Genomic DNA, 16211 nt, shown 5'->3' on the forward strand with positions numbered 1-16211 from the left:
AATGTGGACTGCAAATGGGTTCAAGTTAGCCTATTTAGCAAAGATGGGATAGGTCTATAGTTTGTTATTTCATTTCTGTAAGCCATTTAACAGACTACGATGGACTAACATTGGAATTGGAGTTGATTCCAAGGCAATACATAAAAAACTGTAAATACTCAACCGGAAGCAACTACATATTTCGCCTTGGAGCACGTTCTGATTGGCCAGTGAGGGACCTTGAACTAATAGCACTATTGCCTGCGCTTAGATTGACCATTGCGTTAGGTTTGTTAAAATATTAAATGGTATTAAAATGTGTTATCTGTCCATTCTCTCAGCATTGTGCCGATATTTCCTAGTCCTTCCATGTATTAAAGAGAGATATTGTTTCAAAATAATGTCATCCTTAGTCAATCATTTTACTTTGGCTATAATGATGAGTTAAATTGTTTCACCAACCAGATCTGTACACTTGTAATATACAATGCAGTGTAGGCTGTCATTGTAAATAAGAATTGGTTCTTAACTGACTTGCCTAGTTATGTAAATGTTAAATAAAATAAATACAAATTAAATTCCTGCCTGCCTGACTACCTCCGGATGTGGTCAGAAAGATCTGATTACAATTAGTTCACAATGTGTATTTTGATTGTCTACACCTGTCAAAAAATGTGGACACAATCAGAATGTTGACAAGATCAGGACAAAGGACGCATGTTAGCACCAGGCTTTGTCATCTGGGTTCAGGAAGTGAGGATGTTGGGCTATGGTTAATGTGGGGTGAATATTGATATTTTTGTCTTTAATCTTCACTGATTGAGACTGCAATGTCCTTCAAACACTCCGGCTGTGTCATCCCCAAGGCTTACATTGCTCATAATAAATTAACCCCTGATTATAAATCATCTTGTTTCTATAAACAAGTCTCCACATAGGTAAAAGCAGTGATCAAAGTGTCTATTACCCTGACTGACTTGTATACAGTGCATCTTATTTGCTGAGTAACGTATGGGGCAGGAGAAAATGTTTGCTAATCCTGATCGCATTTGGTAAAAACAATGATGAAGTGTTGAAAGATGCATAGTACTGATTTACCATATGGACCAGAATGAGAACAAAAACAGTTATCATCCCACTCAACTTTAAACTGAAGTAGTCTTTGATTGGTGTTTAAAACCAATAAACAATTAAATCCACAAAATGACTGGTGGTACGCACACAAAGGAATGAGACAACGTTTTTTTTAATGCATTTCTTTCATGCTTATTATAGCAGGCAGGGGTAATTTTAGTGCTAAAATAAAGGCATAGAAAATGTAGCTATGGCATAGTAATCTATGACGATGATGACTGCAAATGGCACATATAAATGGAAGTGTAAGTGTGCCATTTGCAGTCGTCATCATCATAGGTTAACTTTTTTCATTTTATTTCCCAAACAGCTTTATTGTGCACAGTGTACATCATTTACGGGTCAGCTTCAGAATATATTCAAAGTGGTCAAACTCATCGTCATACACTCTCAAGGTTACAATGAGTTATGACAGGGCATGCAACCTGGATTGAAATGTTACAAAAATGTAAATTTAACAAAACAAGAAGAGAAACTAAACAGGGCAGCCGAACGTTGTGATCTGGTTAATGAACTCATCGATGCCCAGACAGACTATTCTGTAGTCTCTGGACGTGCACTCTTGTTGTGAGGGCCAGTACTCTACCCATGTCTGTTCTCCTAGGACATACTTGTACTGCAACAGTCCATTTTCCTCCACTCTGTGCAGGTCTTCAGACTTCCCCATAATCATGTATGTTTTCCCCTGCTTTAGACCCAGAGCCTCTCTACAGTAAGATAGCCCCATGAAGTCACGATTCCTTCCCGCTATTACCTCATCAGTACCTGGCTTGACGACGTCATCGATCTTCATGGTGTATGTATCTGCGTGTGTCGTCAGCTTAGAGTGCACCACCGTAGCTTTGTAAACATAATCCAGTCCCGCGCCGCAGGCTTTGTCTATGCGGTTGACATCAGGCTCATCTTTCTTCTGCATACTGCAGCTCTCTTCAGCACACGTGCACACGTCTCCAAGACACAGTCTGCTCAGAGTTCCACCCTCCCTCTGTGGGTGGTAGAACTTGACACAGTGCTTTTGGTTGTAGTATTCGTATACAGAGATGGCAGCAGGCTGTAGAACTCCTACTTCCTGTACTCTGTGAATCTTGAAGGATATTCTGTCTGCTAACTTATGGGACACCTTGTCCAAATAGAGGATGAGAGATCCTCTTTCAGACAGAACTTTGTCCATCTCAAACTTCTCTATGTAGCGCTCCCTCCCCTTGGACAACCTTTTCAGATCACCTATGTCTACGATGAAGCCGGTCAGCAAGCCGATGTCCAGGATAGACATGGTCGCATCTCTCTCTGAGTTACGATACAACACCTCAACAGTGAGCATAAACGACTCCATGGCATCCTCGTGGCTTGTTTTGTCCATCTTAGTGAGGAGGACATAGAGGTTAAAGTTTTCACAGTCACTGGCCTTCTCTTCTGGCAGGGCATAGTACAGTGTCACCACCGACAAGGTCGCCTCACCATTTCCTGAGGCTTTTACTGTCAAGTCCTTGTCTATGGAGTTGACCTTGTCTGTACGAGTGTGGAACTGGTTCTTGTTGTTGATGGACCACTTGGTGACTGATGCCCTGCCGGCCACCTCTAGGTTGATGTTCAAGTCAATGTCTTTCAGGTCCTTCACGTTGCTCCAATACTCAGCCACAGCCTGGAACACCATGATGGTGGACTGTGTGGATCCGTATCCCCCTCCCACTTTCTTCTGATTGTTAAGCCACCTGACTATTGGGCCGGCCTCTTCGAAGGCCTTCACCTTGACCAGGGCAAGCAGGGCATACGAAGTGGCCTCCAGCGTGTACTGGTGACCACCTGGGACTGGCCAGTGGTCCAGCTGTGGAGAGGCGAACTTCAGTAGGGTCTCCTTTTTGAGTTTCCCTGCATTGGCCAGAGCATAGGAAGTCATAGCTACAGCATAGGGGTTCGTGAGGTGCGGAAGACGCTTCTCGAGATACACTACTGCCTTATCCATACTGCCTGGTAGGCTGTTGACAGACTTCTCACACAGTGAGCTTGCTTCCTGCATGGCGATGAGAACAAAGGCTGTCATAGATGCATCACTGTCCGAACCCCTCACGTTACCCGTCATCTCTGAGTGGTAGACAGGAGCAAACTCATTGAAGATGCCGTCTGGCTGTTGTGTGTTCAAGATCAGCCACTTGACAGCACTACATAGCACATTTTCCTGAACACTGATCAATGTACTGGACATGGCAAACACCTTGACTACATACGCTGTCAGCCAGGTGCTGCTCTTTGTGTGGATCCAGGCAGCGTAGGAGCCATCTTCTTTACGGTAGGCCAGCTCACGTTGGTAACCAATGGTGATGTACTTGATGGCTGTGTTCCTTCTGTCCAGGCCAATATCCTCCCACTTTTTGGTGTTGTCCAAGTAGTGTGTAGCAATGACAGGCAAGGTCATGTAGATCATGTTCTGTTCCCCACATCCGACTGGCTGAACTATCAGATTGCCCAGAGAGTCTCCACTGATGGCCTGCTCCACCAGCACACTGGTCTGCTCTCCACCTGTCACACTGATCAGTGTGTCAGCATCAGAGTTTGGCACCTGGTTCCGGGGCACTCCACTGGGTATGTGTGCCGTCTGCTCACCACCATGTTTAACCGGGTTCAGGTGTACGTTGTTTTCCTTCTTGACCAGCACTCCCTCAGCCACAACGCGCAGGTCCCTCTTCACACCGTCATTGCTGCCAGAGTTTTTCACTGATGCCTTGACCTCAATGGAGTGCAGGCCCAGCTTCATAGGGATGATGACATAGGGGACAACCCGGGTGGACATGGCGTCCATGTTCACTTCCTGCCTGTACTTACCCTTCTTGCTTGCCGAGCTGCACACCTCGCCATTCTCCATCAGCTCAACACGCACAGTGATGGGGTCTTCGCTGTAGTTGTGGAGGATTGCTTTGACCTCCAGCTGTTCGTTGCGGACAGCTGAGTAGGGCAGCTTTAGGTCAATAAAGAAATCCTTTCGAACTATCATCTCAAACGGATCTGCCACACAGATGCTATGAGTTTTAGACAGGCTGATGGCTGTTATCTGCCAGGTTGTGATGGAATCTTTCAGGAAGTTGTTCTTTGTTATAGACGTGGTCTCACAGTGCTTATCTTGGGCGGTGCATTCAGGAAGATTGGTGTCTTCCCACATCCAGCTCTCAGGGAACTGACTACGAGACACAATGTCTTCAGACCGCATGAAAGCATCATCATCCTCCTCTTCACTGCGTGAGAGCAGCAGTGAATCCTGTTTGAATTCATCCTTTTTTGTGGCCATCTCATTGCAGCAGACGAGGAAGGCTTGGATGCAGACATCCCCATCTATGATGTACTGGGCCCGTCTGTCACAGGTGTACATCATGGTATTGTCCCTCATCCCATCCACACAACACTCCTTGGCCAGACCATTGTACTTACTGGCCATAGTAGTGATGACGTCACTGATGGTCACTGCTCGTCTCCGCCTGGAACTAACAGGACAGCTGGGGTCTGTTCTGATCCCAGTCCCTTTAGCGGTGTTGGTCTCAAATACCAGACCAGCATCGTAGAACACCCCCATATTGTCTGCTCCCCCTCCAGCTGTACATCCTGTATCATGCTTCTCTATGGTGTCCCAGATCTTGGTCTGTGTGAGACGGTGTTTGTTGTTGAGAACGTAGACTCCCTTGTCAACAGCCACCAGTCCTACTTTAGCTCCCGGGTCTCCAGTGATGGTCAGACTGAAAGCCTTACGAGGCTCATAGGATGCCTTGGGCCTGGTCGACGTCACTTTCAGCGAGCCCATGCAAGAGACCTTGACGTCAACCCAGACAGAGTCTGCCACCAGGTCATCTGTTCCCACATGGTAGTACGCTATAATGCGGAACGACGGAAGCATTTCCTTGGAGACGGGCACTGACAGTGTCACCAGCGCATTGCCCTGTCTTCTGAATCTGCCCACTTTCACCAGCTGACCTCTACTCAGGAACATGTATGTAAGGTCATGGTTTTGTATGGTGAGGGGTCCCAGGTTCAGATTGATCTTAATGGGGTCTCCTATTTTCAGCTCATTAGAGTCAACCCCAACATGGAGGAAGTTCCCGGTGGAAGTCCTGTAGGGGAGAGCCTTCATGGTGGCCTCCGCCTGTCTGGTGTGGAGGATACCCCGGACCTTGGTCTTCACAGTGATTGGCAGCTCTTTGGCTGATGCCATGGTGTTAAGTGTAACTTTGGCAAAGCCATTAGCCCTGGTCACCCCTTTAGCATTATCTGGAGCCACCTCAATCTCCACTCCATTGGCTGGAGAGTTGTCGGGATTCGTAATGTAAACCGAGACATCAAAGGGCATGCCAGGTTTGAAGTATTTGGGAGTTCTCTTGAAGAGGATGGTGTATGGCGAAGTGACGATCTGGATCCCTCTCTTCTCTGCCTCTACCATCTCACCCCCACCCTCTGTTAACACGCTGACTGATACAAAGATGGATTGTTTGACCAGATTATGGATGTTTTCGAAAGTCTGTGTGATGTGTTCCTTTTTCAGACAAGCCACTCCTTTACCTTCTCTGATCTCTACTCTCTGCAGAGAGGCGGGGAAGCTCTTTTTTTCATTCTCTGTTGTGATGACACCAAACACCACATAGCCTGTCCCTGTCACTTCCTTACCATATAGATACCTGGCAGTGATGTCAACGGTCAAGTCTTTGTCGTCGATGTAGAAGAAGGCTTTACCTGGGGTCAGACTAACTTCGAAGCTGGGCAGAACATACTCCTTGACCTCAAAGTCAGATGAGAAGGTCATCTGAGGAGTGCTTTGGAACCTCGTGACCACATGCCATGTCCCGAAACTGACGATCGCAGGGAGAATGAACTGTCCAGATTTGACTCCCTTATCTGGGTTGACGATCTCCCTGAAGATGGTGATGTTTTCAGGAGTCATGATCTCCACAGAGACTGCGATCTCTTTGTTCTTGGCAACTTCTTTGTCCTCAAATATCTCCCTGGTCAGAGGCTCCAGGCCAGGAGTCATAGAGAACACTCTGTAGTAGACGGGGCTGGCCGGTGTGTAAATGGTCTTGTCAGTCTGGATGAAGATGTATCCAGACTGGAAGGAGACCAGGACAACCTTCTCCAGGAGGCGGTCAGGGAACTGGGCCTGCAGGACCACATACTGCTTCTGCTTGGGGTCATCCACAAAGTGGTCCCCCTCTGGGATGACCAGTTGTGTCATAGCCTGAAAGTTGTTTGCTTGATCCAGAACCACTAATTTAGAGACCAGCTCTTTGCTCTGCGTAGGGTGGTTTTTCACCATGATCTTAACATTCAGGGGACCTCCTGTATGGTCTTGAGACTCCACAAAGATGTTCTCATTACTGCCAACACGAAGCAGGTTAGGAGCTGACAACACTTGTAGAGCAGCTCCATCAGATAAGGTGGGTAAGGAGAGGGCTACAACCAGAGCGGCCTGACACAGCAAGTTGCCGACCCACATCTCCACCACTGATTTTGGGTCTGTGATAGTGCCTTCACTCTCCAACCTTGGCTTTTATCCTCTCTAGGCTTAGCACATTCTGTGGGAGGGGTTCCGGTGGTGACTCCCCCAGGGGGTGTGTTACTTCCCAGCAGTAGAGTTGGGAAACCAGCGGTCCTGATAATGCTAGTTGGAAAGTTCACTGTTAAGCAAAACAAACAGCACAAAATCAATCAGAGAGATATACAGGCTGGAAATGTACTGGACCTGTGGAACCTCTGTGATTTATGTTAAAACACTGAAACAAACAACTTAATAAAACAAAATTGCTAAAAAAGTTATATTATTAATCAGCAAATGGACCTGGAAGTGCTATTACCAAATCCGAAGCTAACTAACTCCATTAGCTCAGATCTGGTCTCAAGACAAGTCAGCAGGTCATGTATGATACAGTCACTGTTGAAACAACAGAAACGCCATGAATGCCAAGGAGAGCTCTCATAATGAGTCGGTGTGTGTCAACACAACATCAACACCCACATTACAATAGACAGCTCAGTGCATCTCATAATGAGTCGGTGTGAGTCAGCACAACATCAACACCCCCATTACAATAGACAGCTCAGTGAATCTCATAATGAGTCAGTGTGAGTCAACACAACAGCAACACCCACATTACAATAGACAGCTCAGTGCATCTCATAATGAGTCGGTGTGAGTCAGCACAACATCAACACCCCCATTACAATAGACAGCTCAGTGCATCTCATAATGAGTCGGTGTGAGTCAACACAATATCAACACCCCCATTACAATAGACAGCTCAGTGCATCTCATAATGAGTCGGTGTGAGTCAACACAACATCAACACCCCCATTACAATAGACAGCTCAGTGCATCTCATGAGTCGTGTGAGTCAGCACAACATCAACACCCCCATTACAATAGACAGCTCAGTGCATCTCACTGTGCGCACACGCATGCGCACATACGCACACGCACACACACACACCCTCAGTCAGTCATTAGTATATTGCAATCAACTAACGCTGAACAAATAGCTGAAAACAAGCCGAAATAATGTACCTATTTACTGATCACCAACTGTCCCGTATTACCAAACTGCCATGTTTACCCCATTATCTGCACAGTCAAGTGCTTGCATAATTTTGTAAGGCCTACATAGCACATTACCCCAAAAAACGGCAACCTTAGGTGGACCCTATATTTGGGTCAGCCTGTGTTTGTTAACAGGCCAAACTGATATACCTATTCCTGTCAATGGCGAAATGAACCGTAACCACACACACTGTGTCAACGTCACCTTTTCACCGCTGGGACTAGCAGGGTTTTGTCTAATGTAATAATTAAGCGATCCTATACAGGGACCATTTGATCGTGACAAGGACAGGGATGGGGTGGGTGGGTGGATTATATGGCAAAGTCTGATGTGTGGGGGTTACTCACCAAGGCTACAATAATTAACTACCGTGCCTTCAGAAAGTATTCATACCCCTTGACTTATTCCATATTTTGTTGCGTTACAGCCTAAATGAAAAAAATACAATTCTCACCCATCTAAACACAATACCCCATAATGACATGGTGAAAACATGTTTTTAGACATTTTTGCAAATAGATGGGCTGTTAGTAGCCTGAAACTCATTGTTTCACGAAGCATACCCGTTTAAATGTCAGTCTATTTTAGTTGGACTCCATGTTTGCCAAAGTTACAGCCTTCAGAAGGCCTGTTTCAAATCAAGAACCAAAAACATGAAGGGCTTATGTTAGCCACAGTTCTATCTTGAGGTGATCTCTCGTTAACCTCTAAAAGTCTAAGCCGTTGGGGGGGGCCTTTACTACTATAGCTCATAGAAACGAATTGAATAACACATTTATAAATGGCAAAAAAGACAGTAAAACATTGTATCATAAGGAATAAGGTTTTGAAGTATCTGTCTCTATGGAAAGATGAGACTCTCACGAACAAGACGGTGGTCTCTGTTTTGCTCTGCGACAAGTATCACGGGACTCGTCTGAAGGTGACCGGTACCAGTTTAAAAAATGTATGGAAGTATAGAGTTGGTTCTGTGCCGACCCCAAAAATGGGTTTAAATATGTATTTAAAAAAAGCTTTCTTATATAGCTTTTAAAATTTAGGACCCCTTTAGATATAATTAGTTTTTTAAATGAATTACTTGATAAAATATTGAATTGGGCCTTTACTACTATAGCCCATTTCTTACAGTGCCTTGCGAAAGTATTCGGCCCCCTTGAACTTTGCGACCTTTTGCCACATTTCAGGCTTCAAACATAAAGATATAAAACTGTATTTTTTTGTGAAGAATCAACAACAAGTGGGACACAATCATGAAGTGGAACGACATTTATTGGATATTTCAAACTTTTTTAACAAATCAAAAACTGAAAAATTGGGCGTGCAAAATTAATCAGCCCCTTTACTTTCAGTGCAGCAAACTCTCTCCAGAAGTTCTTTGAGGATCTCTGAATGATCCAATGTTGACCTAAATGACTAATGATGATAAATACAATCCACCTGTGTGTAATCAAGTCTCCGTATAAATGCACCTGCACTGTGATAGTCTCAGAGGTCCGTTAAAAGCGCAGAGAGCATCATGAAGAACAAGGAACACACCAGGCAGGTCCGAGATACTGTTGTGAAGAAGTTTAAAGCCGGATTTGGATACAAAAAGATTTCCCAAGCTTTAAACATCCCAAGGAGCACTGTACAAGCGATAATATTGAAATGGAAGGAGTATCAGACCACTGCAAATCTACCAAGACCTGGCCGTCCCTCTAAACTTTCAGCTCATACAAGGAGAAGACTGATCAGAGATGCAGCCAAGAGGCCCATGATCACTCTGGATGAACTGCAGAGATCTACAGCTGAGGTGGGAGACTCTGTCCATAGGACAACAATCAGTCGTATATTGCACAAATCTGGCCTTTATGGAAGAGTGGCAAGAAGAAAGCTATTTCTTAAAGATATCCATAAAAAGTGTCGTTTAAAGTTTGCCACAAGCCACCTGGGAGACACACCAAACATGTGGAAGAAGGTGCTCTGGTCAGATGAAACCAAAATTGAACTTTTTGGCAACAATGCAAAACGTTATGTTTGGCGTAAAAGCAACACAGCTGAACACACCATCCCCACTGTCAAACATGGTGGTGGCAGCATCATGGTTTTGGCCTGCTTTTCTTCAGCAGGGACAGGGAAGATGGTTAAAATTGATGGGAAGATGGATGGAGCCAAATACAGGACCATTCTGGAAGAAAACCTGATGGAGTCTGCAAAAGACCTGAGACTGGGACGGAGATTTGTCTTCCAACAAGACAATGATCCAAAACATAATGCAAAATCTACAATGGAATGGTTCAAAAATAAACATATCCAGGTGTTAGAATGGCCAAGTCAAAGTCCAGACCTGAATCCAATCGAGAATCTGTGGAAAGAACTGAAAACTGCTGTTCACAAATGCTCTCCATCCAACCTCACTGACCTCGAGCTGTTTTGCAAGTAGGAATGGGACAAAATTTCAGTCTCTCGATGTGCAAAACTGATAGAGACATACCCCAATTGACTTACAGCTGTAATCGCAGCAAAAGGTGGCGCTACAAAGTATTAACTTAAGGGGGCTGAATAATTTTGCACGCCCAATTTTTCAGTTTTTGATTTGTTAAAAAAGTTTGAAATATCCAATAAATGTCGTTCCACTTCATGATTGTGTCCCACTTGTTGTTGATTCTTCACAAAAAAATACAGTTTTATATCTTTATGTTTGAAGCCTGAAATGTGGCAAAAGGTTGCAAAGTTCAAGGGGGCCGAATACTTTCGCAAGGCACTGTAAAACTCTAGAAGATACGTATTTAACCCCTTTTATTGGGTAGGCACAAATCTACCTCCATACTTCCATTCATTTGTTTAACTGGTACCGCAAAATTAATTGTGTTCATGAGAGTCTCATCATTCCAGAGAGTGATCATATTAGTTTGTAGGCCAAACTGTTAAGACGCTACAGACATTTTGTGGGAAAAAAACTATTTTTTGGGTTGGGGTGTCTCAGGGTCTGACAAACACCACTGTAGCTTGGCCACCTTCCACCGCAGATGGGTAAGGCCGCCATAGGATTGAGACGCATTCGATGCAGATATCTCTAGTATAAACTGACAGATTTTGATTTTGATTTCTTTATTATGTTGGGTTCATTAATTGATGCTTGGTTTCATTAGTAGACTCAATTGTTTGAGGGGGATGCATTATGTAAGTTAATATGTGACCAAATCCACATAGAAGTGTGAGTTATAGATCTGTCATTCTCATTGAAAGCAATTCTAAGAAGCGGTAGATCTGTTCAATGTGCGCTATTTTTATGCTTCCTGTGCTTAAGTTTTGTATCTTACTTTAGGTTTTGAACACCAGCTTAAAACAGCTGAAAATACAATATGTTTGGTTATGGAAAATACATTTAGATGGTGCAATGATTCTCTATGCTATACTTGCTTGTTTTGTCACAAACTCAAATTAGGCAAACTATTCGAATTTTAGCAACCAGGAAATGGAGGAGCGATTTCTACATAGTGCATCTTTAAACCATCAATAGGTATTAAGATCAACAACACAGATGTTCTCAATTGCTTCCAAAATGTCCTGCTCCCTTAACCCTCTTGAGTCAATTCCTGTGGCCCTGTGGAAAACTAAATGGCATAATAAAACAATCCCAATCAAAATCCGTCTGTTAAAGCTAGAGATATCTGTGGTGGAAGGTGGCCGAGCTACAGTACAGCGGTATTTGTCAATCCATGAGACAATACAAATTATATTCCTCCTCTTTTAGCCGGGTAAATACTGATAGTCTTTTCTTATTATCTGCTAAGTCATTACAGTTATAACTGGCTATACTACTTCACCATTTACCATAATGAGATACAAGTTTCAACTCTATTTATCAAATTGTAAGTTTAGAAACGTACAATTAAAAAGTACCACAATGATTGTCCATATAGCTGTGTCATGTTATTTGCACTGCTGCTGAGTAAACCTCCAATTGTTCTCCACTATTCCGCCAGCTAAAACCTCCCACCATCCCAAGTTGGATTGTCGTCCCAGTGACTGGCAGATCACCCCTGTCCACCAGTATCCTAGGGCCTTTAAAAAGAGAACACAGTGCCACCCACAGAACAGAAGCTGTCCGGGTGGCTGTTCTCAGACGATCCCGCAGGTGAAGAAGCTGGATGTGGAGGTCCTAGGCTGGCATTGTTACACATGGTCTGCGTTTGTGAGGACGGTTGGGCATACTGCTATATTCTCTAAAACAACATTGGAGGCGGCTTATGGTAGAGAAATGAATATTAAATTATCTGGCAACAGCTCTGGTGGACATTCCTGCAGTCAGCATACCAATTGCACACTCCCTCAAAACTTGAGACATATGTGGTAATTGTGTTGTGTGACAAAACTGCACATTTTAGAGTGGCCTTTTATCGTCGCCAGCACAAGGTGCACCTGTGTAATGATCATGCTGTTTAATCAGCTTCTTGATATGTCGCACCTGTCAGGTGGATGGATTATCTAGCCAAAGGAAAAATGTTCACTCACAGGGATGTAAACAAACTTATGCACAACAATTGAGAGAATTAAGCTTTTGTGCGTATGAAACAGTTCTGGGATCTTTTATTTCAGCTCATGAAACATGGGACCAACACTTTACATGTTGCGTATATATTTTTGTTCAGTATATAATGAAAAATAATGCATATCTTAATTTATTTCCACATTTAATGAGTAATATGTGTAAATATATAGGCAGTTCCTGCAAAGGATTGTTACCTATAACCAGGATTGGCATTACAAAATGTACATTATTTATTATTATTTGGAAAAAACTATTATTGTGATTCATCCTCTATTGTCCCTAACATAATTACCCCATAGCAACAATGTGGAATACACACACACACACACACACACACACACACACACACACACACACACACACACACACACACACACACACACTCACACACACACACACACAAACGTCCACAAGATCAAATGTTCAACAGTTCCATCCCCGTGCCCAACTCAAGAGAAGACTTAATGTACAGTTGTAGCTGTTTGAGAAGGCATGTGGGTTTGTTGTTGCAAGCAAGTTTGTCATTTTCTTTTAGTAGCAATTTAAACGGTAGGGAGCATAAACATAACTACATGTAAAATAGTGCCTTGCAAAAGTATTCACCCTGAAGACCAAGGAGCACTCCAAACAGGTCATGGGCAAAGTTGTGGAGAAGTACAGATCAGGCTTGGGTTCTAAAAAAATATCAGAAACTTTGAACATCCCACGGAGCACCATTAAATCCATTATTAAAACATGGAAAGAATATGGCGCCACAACAAACTTGCCAAGAGGGGTCGCCCACCAAAACTCACAGACCAGGCAAGAAGGGTATTAATCAGAGAGGCAACAAAGAGACAAAAGATAACCCTGAAGGAGCTGCAAAGCTCCACAGTGGAGATTGGAGTATCTGTCCATAGGGACCACTTTAAGCCATACACTCCACAGAGCTGGGCTTTACGGAAGAGTGACTAGAAAAAAAGCCATTGCTTGAAGAAAAAAAAAGCAAATATGTTTGGTGTTGAACAAAAGGAAAATGGGAGACTCCCCAAACATATGGAAGAAGATTCTCTGGTCAGATGAGACTAAAATTGAGCTTTTTGGCCATCAAGGAAAACGCTATGTCTGGCGCAAACCCAACACCTCTCATCACTCCGAGAACACCACAGTGAAGCATGGTGGTGGCAGCATCATGCTGTGGGGATGTTCTTCATCGGCAGGGAAACCGGTCAGAATTTAAGGAAAAATGGATGGCGCTAAATACAGGGAATTTTTATTTAATTTGATTTTTTACCCCTTTTTCATGGTATCCAATTGTTGTAGTAGCTACTATCTTGTCTCATTGCTACAACTCCCGTACGGGCTCGGGAGAGACGAAGGTTGAAAGTCATGCGTCCTCCGATACACAACCCAACCAGCCGCACTGCTTCTTAACACAGCGCGCATCCAACCCGGAAGCCAGCCGCACCAATGTGACGGAGGCTACACCGTGCACCTGGCAACCTTGGTTAGCACGCACTGCACCCGCCACAGGAGTCGCTGGTGCGCGATGAGACAAGGACATCCCTACCAACCAAGCCCTCCCTAACCCGGACGACGCTAGGCCAATTGTGCATCGCCCCACGGACCTCCCGGTCGCGGCCGGAGTCCCTGGGCGCAAACCCAGGGACTCTGATGGCACAGCTGGCGCTGCAGTACAGCGCCCTTAACCACTGCGCCACCCGGGAGGCCAATACAGGGAAATTCTTGAGGGAAACCTGCTTCAGACTTCCAGAGATTTGAGACTTGGACAGAGGTTGACCTTCCAGCAGAACAATGACCCTAAGCATACTGCTAAAGCCAAACTTGAGTGCTTTAAGGGGAAACATTTAAATGTCTTGGAATGGCCTAGTCAAAGCCCAGACCTCAATCCAAATGAGAATCTGTGGTATGACCTAAAGATTGCTGTACACTAGCAGGAACTCATCCAACTTGAAGGAGCTGGAGCAGTTTTGCCTTGAAGAATGGGCAAAAATCCCAGTTGCTAGATGTGCCAAGCTTATGGAGACACACCCCAAGAGACTTGCAGCAGTAATTGCTGCAACAGGTGGCTCTACAAAGTATTGACTTTTGGGGGGTGAATGGTTATGCACACTCAAGTTTTATTTCTTGTTCGTTTCACAATAAAAAATATTTTGCATCTTCAAAGTGGTAGGCATGTTGTGTAAATCAAATGATATAAACCCCCCCAAAATCTATTTTAATTCCAGGTTGTAAGGCAACAAAATAGGAAAAATGTCAAGGGGGGGTGAATACTTTCGCAAGGCACTGTATGGATGGGCCCAAAGTAGGGCCCAAAGCCTGCTATCATTAGCCCTACTAGCCTGCTAACGTTAGACCTACCAGCCTGCTAACATTACGTTAGCACTAAGTTAGCACTAAGTTAGTCGGCCAGTTGCTATCAACAACAAGCTTAAAGTAAACCAACGTTTTGGAAACACATAACACCATCTAAGCAGTTAAAAAATAATCTTACCTGAATATGCAGTTATTTTAGCCAGCCAGCTAAAGTTAGTTATTTTAGCCTTGATAGCTAACTAGCCTAGCTAGCCAACCACCACAGTTGACATAGCTAAATTGTTCATTGCAAAGAGTCATCCTAGGTTGAAGAAGGCACAACAGCGGGCTGTATCACCGCCTGGTACAGCAACTGAGCCGCCCACAACCGTAAGGCTCTCCAGAGGGTAGTGAGGTCTGCACAACGCAGCATCACCGGGGGTAAACTACCTGCTCTCCAGGACACCTACCCCATCCGATGTCACAGGAAGGCCAAAAAGATCATCAAGGACAACAACCACTCGAGCAGCTGCCTGTTCACCAACGTTTTGGAAACACATAATGCCATCTAAGCAGTTAAAAAATAATCTTACTGGAATATGCAGTTATTTTAGCCAGCCAGCTAAAGTTAGTTATTTTAGCCTACTAGCTAGCCTTGATAGCTAACTAGCCTAGCTAGCCAACCACCACAGTTGACATAGCTCAGTAGTAAGCCAGAGAACAACTAGTCTAGCACAGGCAGGAACCCACAGAACAAACAAAAAAATCCAGCAGATATAAAGTAGAGTGTGGAGTCTTACTGATTGAAGGCTGAGTTATCTACCAACGCCTGCTAATGGTAACCCGACTAGCCTGCTAACATTAGCCCTACCCGCTTGTTAACATTACATTAGCACCGCGTGAGTCAGCCAGTTGCCATCAACACTTAGCTTACATTAAAGTAAACCAAAGATTTGGAAATACATAACGCCATCTAACCAGAGAACTAATCTAGCACAGGCAGGAACACACATAACACAACAAAAAAAGCCAGCAGATATAAAGTAGAGAGAGCGGAGACTGAGCGATTGGCGGCTGAGTTAGCTACCACTGTCAAAAAAGAGCCATGGAAAGGCCTTCAGACGGAGAAGCCGTTTCACCGATCAGGGAGAGTCGGTGAAATGGTTCACTTGGTCAACACTTGGTTTGGAATGTTATTAAATGCTTGCATGGCTAGTAGCTAACGCCAGCTGAAACAAATGCACCCTACCTTTTAAGAAATGCAGCGCTAACATACAGCTGAGTGTTAAATTCTGCCTTTTCATTGCAATGGGCCCAAAGTAGCCTTCTATCTAGGTCAATGACGAGAAGAACAACAAACACACACGCTATGCCACCATCACCTTTTCACCTCTGGCACTGGCAGGGCCTGGTCTACTGTAATCATTAAACTATCCTGGACAGTGACCATAGGACAGCGACAGGGACAGATTATGGAGTTTAAAAGATTATCGAAAAACCTCCTCTGCAACTACTGGTATCTCTACATCACATCTTTAACTGTTTATATCACCCACTGACATTGGAAAATTGTTCATTGCAAAGAGTCATCCTAGGTTTAATGTAATTCCTGTTTCAAAATTTTAAAAAATCAAATGTTATTGGTCACATACACGTGCTTAGCAGATGTTGTTGCGGGTGTAGCGAAATGCTTGTGCTTC

The 16211-nt window shown here is 44.1% G+C and overlaps 1 protein-coding gene across 1 annotated transcript; it reads right to left on the reverse strand.

Annotated features, from left to right (window-relative positions):
* Positions 1 to 1207: 1207 nt before the first annotated feature.
* LOC139393719 (complement C3-like) lies at positions 1208 to 15852 on the reverse strand. The gene is made up of 2 exons (XM_071142075.1): positions 15761 to 15852; positions 1208 to 6764 (listed from the first exon to the last, which is right to left on the reverse strand). Exon 2 carries the CDS (start codon positions 6581 to 6583, stop codon positions 1589 to 1591), a length of 4995 nt encoding a protein of 1664 aa, XP_070998176.1. The 5' UTR covers positions 6584 to 6764; positions 15761 to 15852; the 3' UTR covers positions 1208 to 1588.
* Between the last annotated feature and the right edge of the window lie 359 nt (positions 15853 to 16211).

The sequence above is a fragment of the Oncorhynchus clarkii genome, chromosome 3, assembly GCF_045791955.1.
Source record: "Oncorhynchus clarkii lewisi isolate Uvic-CL-2024 chromosome 3, UVic_Ocla_1.0, whole genome shotgun sequence".
Lineage (NCBI taxonomy): Eukaryota > Metazoa > Chordata > Actinopteri > Salmoniformes > Salmonidae > Oncorhynchus > Oncorhynchus clarkii.

Excerpts from the sequence above, each read along its gene's own strand:
- LOC139393719 (XM_071142075.1), bottom strand. The coding sequence starts at position 6,583 with ATGTGGGTCGGCAACTTGCTGTGTCAGGCCGCTCTGGTTGTAGCCCTC.